This window comes from Gobio gobio (genome assembly GCF_949357685.1).
Source record: "Gobio gobio genome assembly, chromosome: 11".
Lineage (NCBI taxonomy): Eukaryota > Metazoa > Chordata > Actinopteri > Cypriniformes > Gobionidae > Gobio > Gobio gobio.
Window position 1 is genome coordinate 57646038 of NC_137104.1, and position 24502 is coordinate 57670539.

The window sequence follows — 24502 nt, forward strand, 5'->3', positions numbered from 1 at the left end:
TTGTGTTGCGGGGCAATTTGACCCGTTTTGATTTTTAAGTTGTCAGAAATATCAGTTAACCTATGTTTTTTTTCTTCACATTTTGGGACTTTTTCTCATTTAGGGTCATGAACATGCAAAGTTTCAACACGCTGATGTGTTTTGACACACACACATTTACTGTTACGTTCGTGATGTTCACGGGTCAATTTTACCCGCAGATTTTAATGTTCTAAGGCAATTGACCCTTTTCACATTTCCGGGTTTCTCAGAGCGGAAGTTGTCATAGTTGGGTTAAATATTATAGCTGTGAATGAGAGAATACATTAAATATTTTTTTGTGTGCTCGTTTGCTCACATAGCAAAAGAAAAACGCCTCAGTAGTGATTCCACATTCCCAAATTTTAGGTTTATATCTAAAAAAAAGATGTTTTTGTGCGCAGTACCAACATTTTCCACTAGATGACATGTAGACTCTCTGGGCCCTATTTTAACGATCTGAAACGCAAGTGTCAACGCGCGAAGCGCAAGTAACTTTGTGGGCGGGTCTCGGCGCTGTTGCTTTTCCCGGCGGGATAAATGGCTCTTGCGCCCGGCGCAAATCTAAAATGGGTTGGTCTGAAGTAGCTTCATTATTCATAGGTGTGGTTTGGGCGTAACGTGAATAAACCAATCCGAGCGTCATCCAACATTCCCTTTAAAAGCAGGTGCGCAAGTTCCATTATGGATTGCTATTATTATGGCGTATTTACCAGGCGCACGCCAGGAGCGGTTCACAGCCGAGGAGACTGATGTGCTTGTAAGAGCAGTGAAAGACAGAGAAGTGAAGTTGTAATGTTGTACATTATGGTAAAGGTGATTTCACAGTCTTTTTTTTCAGTCTTTCAGTTTTTTCAGTTTTTCAGTCGATTTTTTTTCCTGGTTCTTGACGGACAAACCAATTTGTCAGATGTCCTTATATACATATATGTCTTGCCACTATTGGGCAAACAGGTCTGATCCTTAATTATTACAATTAGCCTGAATCATTTGTAAGCTAGATTTATGCCAATTTTTTCACATCTTCGTGGCACACCACAATGATTTCCGTCATCTCATGTGTTAATATTTTTTTAGTGTAACAATTTATGATTTGCAAAAATAACTGTTGCATCTGTGTAGATTACATGAGCAAAGTGTATGCGCGTTGTGCACGCTATACATTATGGTCAAGCATGCGCCCTTAAAATAGCATAATGAACAACGCGCAACGCGCCACTGACTTTAGACTAGGTTTTTTCTGGTCAGTGGCGCAATTGTTTAATGGAACAGCAAAATAGCACCAGGGATTGTTTGCGCCGGAACACGCCTCCATTTTTGCGCTGAACCGCCCAGGGAGCGCAAGTTCATTCACTAGTTTAGCGACGTGCTTCTGTGGAGGGAAAAGCGCGCTTTGCGCGGGTGCAAAATAGGAATGACACATGCGTCGGTGTACAAAGTCAATTGCGCTGGGTGCAAGATAGGGCCCAATGATTTCCATATATGGTTTGAGTGATCTGAACATTATATTTTCATACTTTTCAAAATATCTATGAAGTAGAAATCCTATTCATAAGCTGTTTGGGCAGTAATGTTAATATTTGTTAATAGTAATGTTAATTCAATCTCTAAAATGCATATAAAAAACAATATGGAAAGAGTCAGTGCACTGTTCACGTGTATAGTTCACAAATGATGAATCTATCGCTATTTATCTATCATCTCTTTTGAAAATCAGTCACCAAATATGAAAATGAGAGTCTGAAAGCTTTAAAATGCTGTAGTTGGTCAAGATTACTGTAGGTTTAGGCTTAGATATTGTTGTTCTAAATGTATAAAGGCAAGTGTCCTAAGGGCTAATCTTAAAAATAGTGGTTAGAAGTATTTTTATAAATCGTAAATTCAACTCAAATTGAAAGAGTCAGAGCTCGCGTTACAGTTCACACATGAGGAATCTATCACTCTTTCTTCTCTTCTACTCTTCATCTCTCCTGCTCTTCATCTCTCCTGCTCTTCATCTCTCCTGCTCTTCTGCTCTTCCTCTCTTCTACTCTTCCTCTCTCCTGCTCTTCCTCTTCCTCTTCATCTCCTGCTCTTCCTCTTCCTCTCTCCTGCTCTTCATCTCTTCTACTCTTCCTCTCTCCTGCTCTTCCTCTTCCTCTTCATCTCCTGCTCTTCCTCTTCCTCTCTCCTGCTCTTCATCTCTTCTACTCTTCCTCTCTCCTGCTCTTCCTCTTCCTCTTCATCTCCTGCTCTTCATCTCTCCTGCTCTTCATCTCTCCTGCTCTTCATCTCTCCTGCTCTTCATCTCTCCTGCTCTTCCTCTCTCCTGCTCTTCCTCTCTCCTGCTCTTCATCTCTCCTGCTCTTCATCTCTCCTGCTCTTCCTCTCTCCTGCTCTTCATCTCTCCTGCTCTTCCTCTCTTCTGCTCTTCCTCTCTTCTACTCTTCCTCTCTCCTGCTCTTCCTCTTCCTCTTCATCTCCTGCTCTTCCTCTTCCTCTCTCCTGCTCTTCCTCTCTCCTGCTCTTCCTCTCTCCTGCTCTTCATCTCTCCTGCTCTTCCTCTCTCCTGCTCTTCCTCTTCCTCTTCATCTCCTGCTCTTCCTCTTCCTCTCTCCTGCTCTTCATCTCTCCTGCTCTTCCTCTCTCCTGCTCTTCATCTCTCCTGCTCTTCCTCTCTTCTGCTCTTCATCTCTCCTGCTCTTCCTCTCTCCTGCTCTTCATCTCTCCTGCTCTTCATCTCTCCTGCTCTTCCTCTCTCCTGCTCTTCATCTCTCCTGCTCTTCCTCTCTCCTGCTCTTCATCTCTCCTGCTCTTCCTCTCTTCTGCTCTTCATCTCTCCTGCTCTTCCTCTCTTCTGCTCTTCATCTCTCCTGCTCTTCATCTCTCCTGCTCTTCCTCTCTCCTGCTCTTCATCTCTCCTGCTCTTCCTCTCTCCTGCTCTTCATCTCTCCTGCTCTTCCTCTCTTCTGCTCTTCCTCTCTTCTACTCTTCCTCTCTCCTGCTCTTCCTCTTCCTCTTCATCTCCTGCTCTTCCTCTTCCTCTCTCCTGCTCTTCATCTCTTCTACTCTTCCTCTCTCCTGCTCTTCATCTCTCCTGCTCTTCCTCTCTCCTGCTCTTCATCTCTCCTGCTCTTCCTCTCTTCTGCTCTTCCTCTCTCCTGCTCTTCCTCTCTCCTGCTCTTCCTCTCTTCTGCTCTTCCTCTCTCCTGCTCTTCCTCTCTCCTGCTCTTCATCTCTCCTGCTCTTCATCTCTCCTGCTCTTCCTCTCTCCTGCTCTTCATCTCTCCTGCTCTTCATCTCTCCTGCTCTTCATCTCTCCTGCTCTTCCTCTCTCCTGCTCTTCATCTCTCCTGCTCTTCATCTCTCCTGCTCTTCATCTCTCCTGCTCTTCATCTCCTGCTCTTCATCTCTCCTGCTCTTGATCTCCTGCTCTTCCTCTTCATCTCTCCTGCTCTTCATCTCTCCTGCTCTTCATCTCTCCTGCTCTTCATCTCTCCTGCTCTTGATCTCCTGCTCTTGATCTCCTGCTCTTCCTCTTCATCTCTCCTGCTCTTCATCTCTCCTGCTCTTTATCTCCTGCTCTTGATCTCCTGCTCTTCCTCTTCCTCTCTTCTGCTCTTCCTCTCTTCTTCTCACCCTCCGCCTGGATCTCCTGGGACACCTGGAGCACGTCGTCTTGCGAGCGTCCGTCCGTCAGCACCACCAGCACTTTGGGCACGCCCCTTCTGGCTCCGCCCACCGCCGTCAGCACGGAGTCTTTGACATGCTGCATGGCTCTGCCTGTGGAGGTCAGAGGTCACACACACTCATGAGCATCACTGCAGGGTGTGTGTGTGTGTGTGTGTGTGTGTGTTAGAGCGGTGAGTGTGTGAGGGTTTGTCTTTGCCTGTCTTTGTGTTTCCTCCTTTATAAGAGATCCTCTGAATGGCCTCCAGCAGGCTCTCCTTATTATCATGAGCGCTGAGCTTGAACTCTGTGCGAGCATCATCACTGAACTGAGCGATGGCCACCTGACACACACACACACACACACACACACACACACACACACACACACACACACACACTCGTCAGATCGCAGGTGCCTCTTCATGATCATAAGACAATAATCATTTCAAGACAATAACATTTATTCTTTAATATTTTGAGGGGATATAAACAATATTTACATCTAAACTATAGACCATTTATTTCTACACCAATCAGGCATAACATTATGACCGGTGAATAACGCTGATGATCTGTTAGTGGGTGGGATATATTAGGCAGCAAGTGAACATGTTGTCCTCAGAGTTGATGTGTTAGAAGCAGGAGAAATGGGCAAGCGTGAGGATTTGAGTGAGTTTGACAAGGGCCAGATTGTGACGGTCAGAGCATCTCCAGAACTGCAGCTCTTGAGGGCCCTGGCCCTCTTCTGGCTCTAAATTTGACTGAATTATCAAATTTGACATTCTTATGGAAATATGTTTTTATTTCGCAATTATCATTTAAATCTAATTTTCAAATAGTTTGTTGTAAATCAATATCTCTGAAAATTATTCTTTCAAATTCAGCATATGACTTACAGGACCTGGATTTCATGCGTCCGCTGTAGTGGACATCAGAGCAGCTTAAAGCACTTAAAGCCTGTCAATCAGGCACTCACACAACAAGTGGACAGGAAAATTAATTATATATCAATATTTCCATGAAATATTAGCTATTCTAATGAAAATGTTGCCAATTACTACTCCCATTAGTACACTTCTTTTTTAAATTTATTTATGGCCATTTTACACATATTGCATAAAGTAAAATAGTATATCAAATCATTCTGTTGCATCTTTGATGATGTTCTCTGATGTCCACTACAGTGTGATGGAACAATAAAAGCCCAATTTATCCCCACAGTATCATATCGCCAAGCTTTTTGGTGGTATTAACAATTAATTCTGAAGTAATATATTCATCAGTGCTCACAGCTTAAAAATTGTTTGTTACCAATCAAATTAAATAATTTACAGTGCAAAATTACAACTGCAAAAATGTATGTTATGAGATTAATGGTTTAAATAAAATTTTGAATAGGCCTATACGAATAAGAAATGTTTAAACACATACATTTAAATAAACTAAAGCACCAGTAGGTGGCGGCAAGTCACTTCATTTCAACCAACTGGCTTGGAGAACTTCTGCGCTCATCTTTGTTTGGAACTATTTTCATTGGTGAAACTGAACAAAACAGTGAATATTGTGTCTAAAATGTAAGTAACTTTACTACTTGTTTGTTGAACTTAAATCAATGTAACGTGCACTCGTGAGATGGAAGGGTTTGAGGAGCACAACAGCGAGTTTGACTCGGCCTCCAGATTCCCCAGGTCTCAATCCAGTCGAGCATCTGTGGGATGAGCTGAACAAACAAGTCCAGTCCACCTCGCAACTTACAGGACTTAAAGGATCTGCTGCTAACATCTTGGTGCCAGACACCACAGCACACCTTCAGGGGTCTAGAGGAGTCCATCAGAGACGGGTCAGGGGACCAACACAATATTAGGTCATAATGTTATGCCTGATCGGTGTATATCAGGGGTGTCCAAACTTTTTTTAAAGGGGGCCAGATTCAATGTTGTGGACCCTGGGGCCGGTCCCTTTTCTATTATATATATTTATTTATATATATTTATATATTTAAATATTATTACTGAGTTAGAACTCCCTTTTTATTTAAATTTAATAAGTGCTCTATTTTTAATAAGTGCTCTATTTTTAATAAGTGCTCTATTTAGGTAAAACCACACTGCAAAAAATACTTTTCTTACTTGGTATTTCTGTCTTTTTTTCAGTCCAAATATCTAAAAATTCTTAAATCAAGATACTTTTAGGAAAATTACATATTTTTTCTTGATTCCTGGGGGTAGTGTTGTAGTCAAGACCACCTAAACCGAGACCAAGACAAGACCAAGACTTTGAAGGGTCGAGACCAAGTCAAGACCAAGACCAAGACAGGCCGAGACCGAGTCAAGACCAAGACCAAGACAGGCCGAGACCAAGTCAAGACCAAGACCAAGACAGGCCGAGACCGAGTCAAGACCAAGACCAAGACAGGCCGAGACCGAGTCAAGACCAAGACCAAGACCAGTGCAAATCCCCACATTGCATGACACACTTCTGATAAAATGTGGAATATGCATACGATTGGCACTTCTCTCGTGTGTGTGGGTGTGTAAGAGAGAAGTTTTGATAAAATAATCAACAGGCATTGCTGATATGTGGGAATTTATCTTTTTCTTCTATAAGCAAATAAATGCGAATAAACACTTAAGAGCTGAAATGAACTTAACCATTTATTCAGAACCCCTTTTCAATGGTTTGCCATCCACCTAACACGATGCAGGCATTTTGGCCAAAAAAATTACAAAAATTGTAATTGGGAGAACCTCAAACATTGATGACATTATATGCCAGACCTGAATGAACTGCCGTGGCAAAACACTTCTAACAAGCTTGCCACCAAGGACAAAACATAAAGCTGTAGTTAATGAGAAAAATTAAATAAAATCTGATCAATGGGAAAAGTGGGTAAAACTTTACAATACGGGTGCACTAGTATGCATTAATTCATCCTTAATTAATGCACAGATAATCATGAGTTAATGTATTACTAATGGTGAACTAACCCATTTATTAATGATCACTGCATCAGCAACTAATGAACATTCTACATGATTAATAGATTAAGTCATCATTAAATTGTTATCAGTTAAATATATCATAACGTATTAATTCCTTAATAACATATTATACTAACTAATCATTTAAATTAATTACCACAACGGGTCAAAGCCACGCATTTCAACTTTCAGTTGTCTGCTTTAATTAATCATTAGCTAATGATTTACAAATGTGTCATTATGTTATGACTTGTTGAGGCACATGGCTATTTACTAATTGATTAAATAATATTTACTTGTGGTTATGGGTTTTGAATTAATTATGAATTAGTTAATAGTCATGTGCCCCAACAAGTAAAGTCATAACACAATGATACCTTTGTAAATCATTAGCTAATGATTCATTAAAGCAGACAACTGGAGGTTGAAATGCATGGCTTTGACCCATTGAGGTAATTAACACGTTGCTTTACATTATTAGTTCATATAATATGTTATTAAGGAATTAATACATTGACACATTTAACTAATAACAATTTAATGATTACTTAATATATTAATCATGCTGAATCTTCATTAGTTGCTGATGCAGTAATCATTAATAAATGGGTTAGTTCACCATTAGTAATACATTAACTCATGATTATCTGTGCATTAGTTAAGTATGAATTAATGCATATTAGTGCAAATGTCGATAGAAGTTTGACGTGGTCCCAGCCGTCTCAGTAAGCGTCGCGTTGCAGAACTTACACACTGCTGTATGTTTTCTTTTGGATGCATTTTTGCAGATGAACTCGTTGTGGTTTAGGTAGCCAAATTGGATAACAGAAGATTTGGCTGACATCTCTCCAACAGCCACGGTCACGGTGACGGCACAGCTTGCTCTCCTGTCTCAAGCATTCACGTGTGGAGTGTGTGTGTGATGCGATGTGGGGGTTGGCGGCGCGGCGCAGCGCAGGGAGGGGAGGGAAAACTAAAAGTATTTAAAATTAGACACGAGTCAAGCTTTTGGTCTGAAGTTTTTTGTCTAATCATCACAGTAATGATGTTAACAAATAATTTCGTGATATGCTCTCAGTTGTGGTCTTGACCGGTCTTGAAATTAAATCCCGAGTCCTCTGAGTCCGAGACCGAGACGAGACCGAGTAAAAATGCGGTCGATTCCGAGACGAGACCAAGACCTTTAAAAAGTGGTCTCGAGACCAAGACCGATCTCGAGTACTACAACACTACCTGGGGGAAAATATCAAAATGAAATGAGTTTTTGCTTGAAACAAACTAAATGATCTGCCAATGGATTAGAAAAATAATCTGGTTTCTGTTTGGGACACAATAAACCAGATTCCAAACAGAAACATTAATGTTCTGACCCCATTGGCAGATATATTAGCTTGTTTTAAACAAAAACTCACTTCAATTTCATTTTATTTTCCAGAAAACAAGAAAAAATATCTAATGTCATTTAACTTATCTCTTAAATGCATCTTGATTTAAGAATGTTTAGATATATTTAGACTAGAAACAAGACAAAAATACTAAATGACAGCATGTTTTGCAGTGCACACAAGGCAAAAATATATATATTTCTATATCTAGAATGGCTTTAAGGTATTTACTCTATAAGCATATAAATATAAATACACAAAACTGCACGTTTATGACAAAAATAGTCTGCAATTCAGCCTTTATTACTCATTTAATACATGTCTACATTATAAATTAAATAAAATTAGAAATTAACCTACATTTCTGACAAATTACTACGGTTACAGTTAGTGTTACCACGGTTACAGGTAGTGTTACAACGGTTACAGTTCGTGTTACCACGGTTACAGTTCGTGTTACCACGGTTACAGGTAGTGTTACCACGGTTACAGTTTGTGTTACCACGGTTACAGTTCGTGTTACCACGGTTACAGGTAGTGTTACCACGGTTACAGTTCGTGTTACCACGGTTACAGTTAGTGTTACCACGGTTACAGTTTGTGTTACCACGTTTACAGTTCGTGTTACCACGGTTACAGGTAGTGTTACCACGGTTACAGTCAGTTTTACCACAGTTACAGGTCGTGTTAAATCCATGATAAATGTTGGCGTTGTTTGAAAAGTATTTGAACTGAATGGGCTCAGCTGATTTGCACATTAGTGTTGTTGATTGAGTCAGGGCAGTTTAACTGGATTTAAACTAAATTAAATCACCGAGAGATTCGCAGCTCGTACCGGAGACCTCTGCGCCGAACTCTAACGTTTCTCATTGGCTGTTCAGTGGTCATGTGACCGAGACTCAGCAGGTAAACACATTTGTTCAGAGTCAGAGCTGGCGAGTTAGCGCTGTTTCGTTCCGCTTTGGCGCTGTTTCCCTGGCCTATAGTCTAGCACCGCCCCCTTGTGGTGACAGCGTGAAACTGCAGGATTTGTTTTTTAAATTCTGCATATGTATGGGTCAGATGTGTGCTTTGGCCGCTCACCTGAGTCCAGTCCGGCCCGATCCGGTCCAGAGCTCCGGCTGTGCTGTACAGGAAGCGGATGATCTTCTGGAAGTTGTCATCTCCGATACTCCACGATCCGTCCACCAGAAACACCAGGTCTGCTTTAGTGGCGCGACACACTGACACACACACACACACACACACACACACACACACACACACACACACACAGAGCTAATGAAGCCTCTGTCCGACCCTAAACTCTCACCAGGTCATGTGACACGTACCTTCTTTAGTGGCGGGAAGGGTGGGCGGAGGGGCGGTGCTGCTGGCCGTGGTGGGCGGAGCCGTGCTCAGAGGAACTGCACACACACACACACACACACACACACACACACACACACACACAGAGCACAAGACTGAACATGAGACGCGCTCATCACTCGAGTCCTCGTTCTGTCAGTAACATGTGAGAGTGTGTAAGTGTGTGTGTGTGTGTGTGTGTGTTTCTGCACATACATGTCCTCTGTGTGGTGGTGACGGGCGGCCCCTCTGTGTCCTGCAGCTGAGCGTGAACACTGATGCTGTATTGTGTGTTCGGCGTGAGATCATTAAAGCAGTGCCTGGAGGCGGAGCCTGACAACCTCACTTCCTGTTTCTCACCGTCTGAAAAAGAGGATTGAAGGAGACTGAGACTAAACGGCTGTTCATCTGATTCAATCCCAGGAGGATCACACACTCACACACTCACACACTCACACACACACACTCAAGTCAACTTTATTGATATAGCACTTTTAACAATGCCGATTGTTTAAGAGCAGCTTCACAGACTCCGATTGTTCGAATATTACAATTGAATAATCCTTAAAGCGATATGTCATCCTCAATAAACCCGTCTCCGGCGTGATGACTCCGATCCTTCAAATATTCCGATCTATTATGACCTCTGACCTGTAAAGTTGCCAGAATAATAATAATACGCTGTTTGTTAATTGGCCAGAGGAGAACTGCCCCCCCGACTGAGCCTGGTTTCTCCAAGGTTTATTTTCCTCCATTCTGCTCCTAATGGGGTATTGGTTTCTTTGCCACTGTTGCCTCTGGCTTGGCTTGCTCAGTTGGGGACTGAAAATAGGGACTTTGAATGTTGTTACGATGACAGATAAAGGCAGAGAGCTGGTAGATATGATGCAGAGGAGGAAAGTCCACATTCTGTGTGTCCAGGAGACCAGGTGGAAAGGGAGCAAGGCTAGAAGCATTGGAGCAGGGATTAAACTGTTTTATAATGGTGTGGATAGGAATAAAAATGGAGTAGGAGTGATCCTGAAGGAGGAGATTGTGAATAATGTTCTGGAGGTAAAGAGAGTGTCAGACAGGTTGATGAGTCTGAAGCTGGAAATTGAAGGTTAGTGCCTATGCTCCACAAGTTGGTTGTAAGCAAGAGGAGAAAGAAAGGATTCTGGAGTGAGTTGGAGGAAGTGATGCAGACTCCAGAAGTGAGAGAGGGGTGATAGGGGCAGATTTCAATGGAGGGAATAGTGGGGACGAGGAAGTGATGGGCAGGTTTGGTCTTCAGGAAAGGAACCCAGAAGGACAGAGGTTGGTAGACTTTGCTAAAAGTATGGAGATGGCTGTGGTGAACACGTACTTTCAGAAGAGGCAGGAACACAGGGACTATGGGAAGGTGGACTATATCTTATGTAGACGCTGTAATCTGATGGAGATTAGCGATTGTAAAGTAGTGGTAGGTGAGAGTGTAGCTAGACAGCATAGGATGGTGGTGTGTAAGATGACTCTGGTGGTGAGGAAGATGAAAAGAGCAAAGGCAGAGCAGAAGACAAAGTGGTGGAAGCTGGAAAAGGAAGAGTGCTGTGTGATTTTCAGGGAGGAGCTGAGACAAGCTTTAGGTGGTCAGGAGGTGCTTCCAGATGACCAGGGATCAGGGAGACAGGTAGGAAGGTGCTAGGTGTGTCATCTGGAAGGAGGAAAGAAGACAAGGAGACTTGGTGGTGGAATGAGGAAGTCCAGGAGAGTATCCAGAGGAAGAGGTTAGCTAGGAAGAATTGGGACAGTGAGAGGACGGAGGATAGTAGACAGGAATATAGGGTGATGCAGCGTGAGGTTAAGATAGAGGTGGCAAAGGCCAAACAGAAAGCTTATGAGGACATGTATGCAAGGTTAGATAGTAAGGAAGGTGAGAGGGATGTGTATCGGTTGGCGAGGCAGAGGGATAGAGATGGAAAGGATGTACAGCAGGTTAGAGTGATTAAAGATAGAGATAGAAATGTGTTGACAGGTGACAGGAGGGTGAGGGAAAGATGGAAGGAGTACTTTGAGGAACTGATGAATGAGGAAAATGACAGGGAGAGAAGAGTTGTAGAGGCAAATATTGTTGAGCAGGAGTAGAAAGGATTAGCAAGGGTGAAGTTAGGAGAGCTTTGAAGAGGATGAAGAGAGGAAAGGCAGTTGGTCCTGATGACATACCAGTGGAGGTATGGAAGTGTCTAGGTGAGATGGCTGTAGAGTTTTTAACTAGGTTGTGCAACAAGGTCTTAGAGAGTGAGAGGATGTCTGAGGAATGGAGAAGTGTTTTGGTGCCAATTTTTAAGAACAAGGGAGATGTGCAGAGTTGTGGAAGTTACAGAGGTATTAAGCTGATGAGCCATACAATGAAGTTGTGGGAAAGAGTAGTGGAAGCAAGGCTAAGGGGAGAAGTGAACATTTGTGAGCAGCAGTATGGTTTCATGCCAAGAAAGAGCACCACAGATGCATTATTTGCTTTGAGAATGTTGATGGAGAAGTACAGAGAGGGTCAGAAAGAGCTGCATTGTGTCTTTGTAGATTTAGAGAAAGCATATGACGGTGCCAAGAGAGGAGCTGTGGTATTGTATGAGGAGGTCTGGAATGGCAGAGAAGCATGTTAGGATATGTATGAGAGCAGTAGGACAGTGGTAAGGGTTGGGGTAAGGTGTGCCGTAGGTGAGACAGAGGACTTCACGGCGAAGGTGGGACTGCCTCAAGGATCGGCTCTGAGCCCCTTCTTGTTTGCGGTGGTGATGGACAGGCTGATAGATGAGGTCAGACAGGAATCTCCATAGACTATAATGTTTGCGGATGACATTGTGATCTGTAGTGAGAGCAGGGAGCAGGTGGAGGAAAGTCTAGAGAGGTGGAGGTTTGCTCTGGAGAGAAGAGGAATGAAGGTTAGTCGCAGCAAGACAGAATACATGTGTGTGAATGAGAGGGAACCAAGTGGAAGAGTGAGGTTACAGGGAGAAGAGGAAAAGAAGGTGCAGGATTTTAAGTACTCAGGGTCATCAGTCCAGAGCAATGGGGAGTGTGGAAAAGAGGTGAAGAAGCGTGTGCAGGCAGGTTGGAATGGGTGGAGAAAAGTGTCAGGTCTGTTGTGTGATAAAAGAGTTCCAGCAAGAATGAAAGGAAAGGTGTACAGGACCGTAGTGAGACCAGCGATGTTGTATGGTTTGGAGACAGTTGCACTGAGGAAAAGACAGGAGGAAGAGCTAGAGCTAGCAGAGCTGAAGATGTTGAGGTTCTCTTTGGGAGTGACGAGGATGGATGGGATCAGGAATGAGTACAGCACTCAGAGTTCAGAGGAGGGAGAGTGAATATATCGGTAAAAGGATGCTGAGGTTAGAGCTGCCAGGCAGAAGGTCGAGAGGAAGACCAAAGAGGAGGTTTATGGATGTAGTGAAGGAGGACATGAAGGTAGTCGGTCTGAGAGAACAGGGGTTAGGGCTAGAGGGAGGCAGATGATTCGCTAGGGCGACCCCTTAAGGGGGCAGCCGAAAGGAAAAGAAGTTGAATATTTAGTGTCCCCAACTGAGCAAGCCAAGCCAGAGGCAACAGTGGCAAGGAAACCCAAACCCCATCAGGAGCAGAATGGAGGAAAATAAACCTTGGAGAAACCAGGCTCAGTCGGGGGGGCAGTTCTCCTCTGGCCAATTAACAAACAGCGTATGATTATTATTCTGGCAACTTTACAGGTCAGAGGTCATAATAGATCGGAATATTCGAAGGATCGGAGTCATCACGCCGGAGACGGGTTTATTGAGGATGCCGTGACGATGAGGCAGTTTCAGGGGGAGTCTAATCATATATATTACGATATTCTCGGTATGATCAACTGGCCAGAGTTTAGAGAGCGCAGTAGACGTGATGGAGTATAATGTGTTAAGAGCTCGCTCAAGTACTGGAGATAAACCATTTAGTGCTTTGTAAGTAATAAGCAAAATTTTAAAATGTATGCAATGTTTAATAGGCAGCCAGTGAAGTGTTGACAGAACTGGGCTAATATGGTCACACTTCCTGGTTCTAGTAGAACTGGAGCTGCTGCGTTTTGGACCAGCTGGAGTTTATTTATTAGGCGAGCAGGGCAACCACCCAGTAGAGCATTACAATAATCTACAGCTCATCAACATTACAATAATCTACAGCTCATCAACATTACAATAATCTACAGCTCATGAACATTACAATAATCTACAGCTCATCAACATTACAATAATCTACAGCTCATGAACATTACAATAATCTACAGCTCATGAACATTACAATAATCTACAGCTCATCAACATTACAATAATCTACAGATCATCAACATTACAATAATCTACAGCTCATGAGCATTTCAATAATCTACAGCTCATCAACATTACAATCATCTACAGCTCATCAACATTACAATAATCTACAGCTCATGAACATTACAATCATCTACAGCTCATCAACATTACAATAATCTACAGCTCATCAACATAACAATAATCTACAGCTCATGAGCATTTCAATAATCTACAGCTCATCAACATTACAATAATCTACAGCTCATGAGCATTTCAATAATCTACAGCTCATCAACATTACAATAATCTACAGCTCATGAACATTACAATAATCTACAGCTCATCAACATTACAATAATCTACAGCTCATCATCATTACAATAATCTACAGCTCATCAACATTACAATAATCTACAGATCATCAACATTACAATAATCTACAGCTCATCAACATTACAATAATCTACAGCTCATCAACATAACAATAATCTACAGCTCATGAGCATTTCAATAATCTACAGCTCATCAACATTACAATAATCTACAGCTCATGAGCATTTCAATAATCTACAGCTCATCAACATTACAATAATCTACAGCTCATCAACATTACAATAATCTACAGCTCATCAACATTACAATAATCTACAGCTCATGAACATTACAATAATCTACAGCTCATGAACATTACAATAATCTACAGCTCATGAGCATTTCAATAATCTACAGCTCATCAACATTACAATAATCTACAGCTCATGAACATTACAATAATCTACAGCTCATCAACATTACAATAATCTACAGCTCATCATCATTACAATAATCTACAGCTCATCAACATTACAATAATCTACAGATCATCAACATTACAATAATCTACAGCTCATCAACATTACAATAATCTACAGCTCATCAACATTACAATAATCTACAGCTCATCAACATTACAATAATCTACAGCTCATCAACATTACAATAATCTACAGCTCATGAACATTACAATAATCTACAGCTCATCAACATTACAATAATCTACAGATCATCAACATTACAATAATCTACAGCTCATGAGCATTTCAATAATCTACAGCTCATCAACATTACAATAATCTACAGCTCATGAACATTACAATAATCTACAGCTCATGAACATTACAATAATCTACAGCTCATCAACATTACAATAATCTACAGCTCATCAACATTACAATAATCTACAGCTCATCAACATTACAATAATCTACAGCTCATGAGCATTTCAATAATCTAAAGCTCATCAACATTACAATAATCTACAGCTCATGAACATTACAATAATCTACAGCTCATGAGCATTACAATAATCTACAGCTCATCAACATTACAATAATCTACAGCTCATGAACATTACAATAATCTACAGCTCATGAACATTACAATAATCTACAGATCATCAACATTACAATAATCTACAGCTCATGAGCATTTCAATAATCTACAGCTCATCAACATTACAATAATCTACAGCTCATGAACATTACAATAATCTACAGCTCATCAACATTTCAATAATCTACAGCTCATCAACATTACAATAATCTACAGCTCATGAACATTACAATAATCTACAGCTCATCAACATTACAATAATCTACAGATCATCAACATTACAATAATCTACAGCTCATGAGCATTTCAATAATCTACAGCTCATCAACATTACAATAATCTACAGCTCATCAACATTTCAATAATCTACAGCTCATCAACATTACAATAATCTACAGCTCATGAACATTACAATAATCTACAGCTCATCAACATTACAATAATCTACAGCTCATCAACATTACAATAATCTACAGCTCATCAACATTACAATAATCTACAGATCATCAACATTACAATAATCTACAGCTCATCAACATTACAATAATCTACAGCTCATGAGCATTACAATAATCTACAGCTCATCAACATTACAATAATCTACAGCTCATGAGCATTACAATAATCTACAGCTCATCAACATTACAATAATCTACAGCTCATGAGCATTACAATAATCTACAGCTCATCAACATTACAATAATCTACAGCTCATCAACATTACAATAATCTACAGCTCATGAACATTACAATAATCTACAGCTCATGAGCATTACAATAATCTACAGCTCATCAACATTACAATAATCTACAGCTCATGAACATTACAATAATCTACAGCTCATGAGCATTACAATAATCTACAGCTCATCAACATTACAATAATCTACAGCTCATGAGCATTACAATAATCTACAGCTCATCAACATTACAATAATCTACAGCTCATGAGCATTACAATAATCTACAGCTCATCAACATTACAATAATCTACAGCTAATGAACATTACAATAATCTACAGCTCATCAACATTACAATAATCTACAGCTCATCAACATTACAATAATCTACAGCTCATCAACATTACAATAATCTACAGCTCATGAACATTACAATAATCTACAGCTCATGATCATTACAATAATCTACAGCTCATCAACATTACAATAATCTACAGCTCATGAGCATTACAATAATCTACAGCTCATCAACATTACAATAATCTACAGCTCATGAGCATTACAATAATCTACAGCTCATGAGCATTACAATAATCTACAGCTCATCAACATTACAATAATCTACAGCTCATCAACATTACAATAATCTACAGCTCATCAACATTACAATAATCTACAGCTCATGAACATTACAATAATCTACAGCTCATCAACATTACAATAATCTACAGCTCATCAACATTACAATAATCTACAGCTCATCAACATTACAATAATCTACAGCTCATGAACATTACAATAATCTACAGCTCATCAACATTACAATAATCTACAGCTCATGAGCATTACAATAATCTACAGCTCATGAACATTACAATAATCTACAGCTCATCAACATTACAATAATCTACAGCTCATGAACATTACAATAATCTACAGTTCATCAACATTACAATAATCTACAGCTCATCAACATTACAATAATCTACAGCTCATCAACATTACAATAATCTACAGCTCATCAACATTACAATAATCTACAGCTCATGAACATTACAATAATCTACAGCTCATCAACGACTCAACTCACTGTTCAGCATTTTGCATTGAGAGCATGAGCCGTAATTTAGAGATATTTTTAAGATGGTAGAATGCAGTTTTACAGATGCTAGGAATGACGTGGCTTTGACGTCCAAATGAAAAACACTATACACACACACACACACACACACGCACACTATAAACCGCGTCTCAGACTGTAAATGAGACGTTTGTGACGGTTAGACAGCTACAGTAACATATAATCACACAAAACCTCACTACTGACATAATGTTATAATCACTCACTCTCACACACACTCACACACACACTCACACACACACTCACACACACACTCACACACACACACACACACTCACTCTCTCTCACACACACACACACACTCACTGAGCTGTGACTGCAGGATGAGGCGGTACAGGTTGGCGTGTCGATGCGGCTGCCACTGCACACACATGCTGGTCGTCCGCACCTGATACGTGCTGAGGTTACTCACGCCCAGATAAACTACACACACACACAAAGAAATGGGTTATAGAACGTTTCGCAAACGTCCCCATTACAAACAAGTAGCAACATTTAAAAACATTAGAAGAACGTCCAGCTGAAACTCTTCAGAAAGCAAACGCTCCATGATCGATGTACAACCCCAAATCAGAAAAAGTTGGGACAGTATGGAAAACGCAAAAAAAAGAAAAAAATAAGTGATTTCTAAATTTACTTTGACTTGTATTTCATTGCAGACAATATGAACACAAAATATTTCATGTTTTGTCTGGTCAACTTCATGTCATTTGTAAATATGCATCCTTTCCTGTCATTCAGACCTGCAACACATTTCAAAAAAAGTTGGGACAGGAGCAATTTAGGGCTAGTAATGAGGTCAAATGGTTAAATAATGATGTGATTTGAAACAGGTGATGTCAACAGGTGATTGTAATTATGATTTGGTACAAAAGCAGCATCCAAGAAAGGTCTAATCCTTTAGGAGCAAAGATGGGCCGAGGATCGCCAGTTTGCCAACAAATACGTGAGAAAATTATTGAAATGTTTAAAAACAATGTTCCTCAAAGAAAGATAGGAAGAGATTTGGATATTTCACATTCAACAGTGCATAACATATTTAAAAGATTCAAGGAATCTGGAGGAATTTCAGTGCGTAAAGGACAAGGGCTCAAGCCTAAGCTGAACAACCGTGATCTCCGATCCCTCAGGCGGCACTGCATCAAGAATCGTCATCATCTAGAAGCCATATCACCACATGGGCTCAGGACTACTTTGGCAAACCTTTGTCAAGTACCACAATACGTAGTTACATCCACAAATGCCAGTTAAAACTGTACTGTGCCAAAAGGAAGCCCTATGTTAACAGTGTCCAGAAGCGCCGTCGACTTCTCTGGGCTCGAGGCATCTGGGATGGACCATCACACAGTGGAAACGTGTACTGTGCTCAGATGAAGCAGTATTTCAGGTATTTTTTGGGAGGAATGGACGCCGTGTGCTCCGGACCAAAGAAGAAAAGGATCATCCAGACTGTTACCAGCAACAAGTCCAGAAGCCAGGGTCTGTCATGGTATGGGGTTGTGTCAGTGCCCTTGGCAAAGGTAACTTGCACTTCTGTGAAGGCTCCATTAATGCTGAAAAGTACATCGAGATTTTGGAGCATAATATGCTGCCTTCAAGAAGACATCTTTTCCAGGGACGTCCATGCATATTTCAACAAGACAATGCAAAAGCACATTCTGCACACATTCTGCAGTCCTGGCTGTGGAGGAAGAGGGTTCGGGTACTTGACTGGCCTGCCTCAGTCCCGACCTGTCTCCAATAGAGAATGTGGACAACGAAGAGCCCGAACTGTTGCCCACCTTAAGACTTGTTTGCAGGAAGAATGGGACAAAATTACACCTGAAACACTTCATCACTTGGTGTCTTCAGTCCCTAAACGTCTTTTAAGTGTTGTGAAAAGGAATGGCAACATTACAAAGTGGTAAATGCTTTACTGTCCCAACTTTTTTTGAAATGTGTTGCAGGTCTGAATGACAGGAAAGGATGCATATTTACAAATGACATGAAGTTGACCAGACAAAACATGAAATATTTTGTGTTCATATTGTCTGCAATGAAATACAAGTCAAAGTAAATTTAGAAATCACTTCTTTTTTTATTTATTTGCGTTTTCCATACTGTCCCAACTTTTTCTGATTTGGGGTTGTATAAATAATGTGTTAGTGCTGATGAGAACATTATGAAAGACCAGATAACACTGAACAAACGTGCTGTTAACGTTACTGGAAGAACGCTGAAGAAAGGGAGCGTGTTCCGCCATCCCGTGCTGAACTCACGTGTGTGTGCGCGTCCGCTGAGGGCGTCGCTGGAGCCCGTGGTGTAGGTGGCGATGACCTTGACGCTGTACTCCGTCCCGCTCAGCAGATTCACGATCAGCATCGTGTTCACATCATCGCCCACAAACGTCTCCAGGGCGCGGCCGGCCGCTGTCAGGGGTCAGAGGTCAGCCGGGATGTCTACGTGTGTGTGTGTGTGTGTGTGCGTGTGTGTGTCTGGTACCTGAGGTGGGCTGGTAGATGATCCGGTAGCCCATGGTGGGCGAGGGCGGCGCGGCCCAGCTGATGCGGAAGCGGTTGTACCATTCCTCAGACACACGGAGGCCAGTGGGAGCGGAGAGAGGAACTGCAGAGGAGAAGAGCATTCAGCACAGGTTCACACACTCAAACACTCTCTCACACACACACACACACACACACACACACACTCACACACTCTCTCACACACACACACACACACACTCACACACTCTCTCACACACACACACACACACACACACACACACACACACACACACACACACACACACACACACTCACACACTCTCTCTCTCACACACACACACACACACACACACACACACACTCACACACTCTCTCTCTCACACACACACACACACACACACACACACACACACACACACACACACACACACACACACACACACACACACACACACACACACACTCACACACTCTCTCTCTCACACACACACACACACACACACACACACACACACACACACACACACACACACACACACACACTGTGTTTATCTGTTTACTAGTGAGACTGGACATGGGTAGTTGACATGGAAGGTCACAACATGAATGTGAAAGACGTTTATGGACATGTCAGCTTATATTACCCACAATCCCCGGTTAGGAGACTCACGTGTGCGAGCGATGCGTGTGATGGGCGGCCCGTCGCCGTCACTGTAGACCGAGGACACGCTAACACGATACTCAGTGTCCGACAGGAGAGGCTGCAGCACCAGAGACGTCTGACCCGCAGGAACCATCGCCTACAGCGGAGACACACACACACACACACACACACACAGATCATTATTTTATTTGGAATGACAAATACTAATTAAAACAACACAGCATCCAAATATCCACAAAGAGCTTCTCATGTTTAACCTGACACTACAGACGATGCAAACAGTCTCAAGCACAGAAATCAATAGGCTATGGATAAAGGAGACATCGTCTTCTCCACACATGCCTATGATCGCTGACACAGAACAATATCTGGCTCTTTACTTAGAGCTCTTTTTACTCAGTCCAGCAATCTGAAGCCTCTGACACATCATCTGTGCACATGTCCTAAGCCAGGGGTTTTCAAACTGGGGTCCGGGGACCGCCTGGGGTCCTCCAGAAGGTTCTAAGGGGTCCCCAGAAAATTTCAGAGAATAAAAAGACAAAGCCAAAATGGATAAAGTCTACAGAGTATTCTAACTGTTTCATTTCTAAATGTTTCTCTCCTGTCTTGCCGTATACATTCCAAAATTGTATATGTTTGCTTTGCATCTTTAGTGAGTTTTTTTCACTATAGTTCCTGTTATCTTGCATATTATTATTATATCTAACAGTTTAAATGTTTTTTTTTTTCATACATAAAAATAGATGGATTTTAGGAAGGGGTCCCTCATAAAGGTTCATCATATCTGGGGGTCCTTGGCATCAGAAAGTTTGAAAACCCCTGACCTAAACTACCCAAAATAAGAACAGTTAGTTTGGTCCTGTAGCCACACACTGCCATAGCGTTTGTTAACGGCTGGTACTTTAACATTTTCTCAGAAAAACACACGTCCATGTAAGCATCAAAACAACAGCCCACTTCTAGAATCAGAATGTTCCTAGAAAGTTCATTAATGACTACAATGTCCGGAGTATTTGAGTGTTCCCTAAGAACACTTTTAAGACAGGAGATATTATTATCACTCAGATTTGAGAACCAGCTGGTTTGAACAGAATTATTTGTGTGTATTGCACTTTGTCCAGAAACTTTGCGCAGTTCTTGAGCTATTGTGTTTACGATGCGATCGTGGCGCGCGATGTAAAGTCCTTTGAGCGCTGGGCATCCGTTCATTATGTGCGCTGTAGATTCCATGATCTTATCTCGGTGTAGTAAGCAGAATGGTTCGTGATGTTTTGGGAACCACAGGGAGAGATTGTATTTGGTCGGGAGTGTTTGTAGCCTGGCTTTAATAACAAACTTTAGGATACCGTCGTTTACAGCTGAGTTTCGTAACGCAGAGTGAGAGAGAGACACACACACACGGACAACAACATCAACACAACATCACACACACAACACACAACCTGAGGCTGAGGCTCACGACTCAGAGCACACACCCAGGGCTGAGGAACACAAACACACACACACACACACACACACACAACCACACACACAACCTGAGGCTGAGGCTCACGGCTCAGAGCACACGCCCAGGGCTCAGGAACACAAACACACACACACACACACACACACACACACACACACACACACAACCTGAGGCTGAGGCTCACGGCTCAGAGCACACGCCCAGGGCTCAGGAACACAAACACACACACACACACACACACACACACACACAACCTGAGGCTGAGGCTCACGGCTCAGAGCACACGCCCAGGGCTGAGGAACACAAACACACACACACACACACACACAACCTGAGGCTGAGGGTCGCGGCTCAGAGCCATCCCAGCTGAAAGAACATTCCCGCGGTGAAGACAAACACCCTCAGGATGAGCTGGACTCCACAGATGAAACGTTTGCAAACACACCAGAAGACAAAACACTTTCAGAGCCAAAGGCTTTTAGAGGAGGTGTGGAGTTCAGCGTACAGAAGCTGTGAGGTCAGCCTGTGCAGTGAGAGAGATCTGCAGGACACACACACACACACACACACACGAGAGTTAGCCACTCACCACCTGTTCTGCGCGGTCTCCACGTGTGCTGATGTACGACACGCGGTATTGACGCACGTTTGGGCCCAGAGCATCCCATGACACACGCATGCTGAAGGTCGTCACGTCACTCAGTTGCAGATTCCTAATGGCCAGCCGCTGCACTGCACACACACACACGCACATACGAACACACACACATATATGAATATGCACATACAAACCCGCACATACACACATGCACATATGAACGCGCATACATGCACACGCACTTATAAACTTGCACACATGCACATAAAAACACACTCATGCACACACATACATACACATGCACATGAAAACACATACATGCACATATGAACACACACATACAAACTTGCACATACGAACACGTATACTTGCACACGCACATATGAACACATATATATATACACACGCACACACATGCACACACAGTCACACACACATGCACACACACACATATGAACACACACACATTAAAACACACATGAACCCACACTAAACACACACGCATGCACATATGAACACGCACATATGAACATACACACATGAACATGCATATACAAACACGCACATATGAACATACACATATGAACACGCACATATGAACATACACATATGAACATGCACATATGAACATGCATATATGAACACGCAAATATGAACACACATATGAACACGCACATATGAACACGCACATATGAACACGCACATATGAACATGCACATATGAACATGCACATATGAACATGCACATATGAACACGCACATATGAACACGCACATATGAACACGCACATATGAACACGCACATATGAACATGCACATATGAACACGCACATATGAACACGCACATATGAACATACACATATGAACACGCACATATGAACACGCACATATGAACACGCACATATGAACATACACATATGAACACGCACATATGAACACGCACATATGAACATGCACATATGAACACGCACATATGAACATACACATATGAACACGCACATATGAACATACACATATGAACATACACATATGAACACGCACATATGAACACGCACATATGAACATACACATATGAACATACACATATGAACACGCACATATGAACATACACATATGAACACGCACATATGAACATACACATATGAACACGCACATATGAACATACACATATGAACACGCACATATGAACATACACATATGAACACGCACATATGAACATACACATATGAACATGCACATATGAACACGCACATATGAACACGCACATATGAACACGCACATATGAACATGCACATATGAACACGCACATATGAACATACACATATGAACACGCACATATGAACACGCACATATGAACACGCACATATGAACATGCACATATGAACACGCACATATGAACACGCACATATGAACACGCACATATGAACACGCACATATGAACATGCACATATGAACACGCACATATGAACACGCACATATGAACATGCACATATGAAAACGCACATATGAACATACACATATGAACACGCACATATGAACATGCACATATGAAAACGCACATATGAACATACACATATGAACACGCACATATGAACATACACATATGAACATACACATATGAACACGTACATATGAACATACACATATGAACATACACATATGAACACGCACATATGAACATACACATATGAACATACACATATGAACACGTACATATGAACATACACATATGAACATACACATATGAACACGCACATATGAACATACACATTTGAACACGTACATATGAACATGCACATATGAACACGTACATATGAACATACACATATGAACACGCACATATGAACATACACATATGAACATACACATATGAACACGTACATATGAACATACACATATGAACATACACATATGAACACGCACATATGAACATACACATATGAACACGCACATATGAACATACACATTTGAACACGTACATATGAACATACACATATGAACACGCACATATGAACACACACATATGAACATACACATATGAACATGCACATATGAACATGCACATATGAACACGCACATATGAACATGCACATATGAACATACATATGAACATGCACATATGAACACGCACATATGAACACGCACATATGAACATGCACATATGAACACGCACATATGAACATGCACATATGAACACGCACATATGAACACGCACATATGAACATGCACATATGAACACGCACATATGAACATGCACATATGAACATGCACATATGAACACGCCCATACAAACATGCACATACGAACACGCACATGAACACATGCACATACGAACACGCATACTTGCACACGCACATATGAACACACACACACACACATGCACACACACATGCACACACACACAGAACACACACACACATGAAGTGTTCAGGGGTTTCC

General features: G+C 41.7%; 1 protein-coding gene across 1 annotated transcript in view; it reads right to left on the reverse strand.

The window, feature by feature from the left end:
• Positions 1-24502, reverse strand: part of col14a1b (collagen, type XIV, alpha 1b) — a gene marked incomplete at its 5' end in the record, with an annotated part of 106209 nt that overhangs the window by 36367 nt on the left and 45340 nt on the right. Inside the window, 10 exons of the mRNA XM_079828618.1 lie at positions 3637-3780; positions 3887-4010; positions 9119-9258; positions 9367-9441; positions 9599-9745; positions 17162-17278; positions 19114-19263; positions 19337-19459; positions 20009-20138; positions 22057-22199. Of these exons, the coding sequence (XP_079684744.1) occupies positions 3637-3780; positions 3887-4010; positions 9119-9258; positions 9367-9441; positions 9599-9745; positions 17162-17278; positions 19114-19263; positions 19337-19459; positions 20009-20138; positions 22057-22199 (1293 nt within the window). The remainder of the gene's footprint in view (positions 1-3636; positions 3781-3886; positions 4011-9118; positions 9259-9366; positions 9442-9598; positions 9746-17161; positions 17279-19113; positions 19264-19336; positions 19460-20008; positions 20139-22056; positions 22200-24502) is intronic.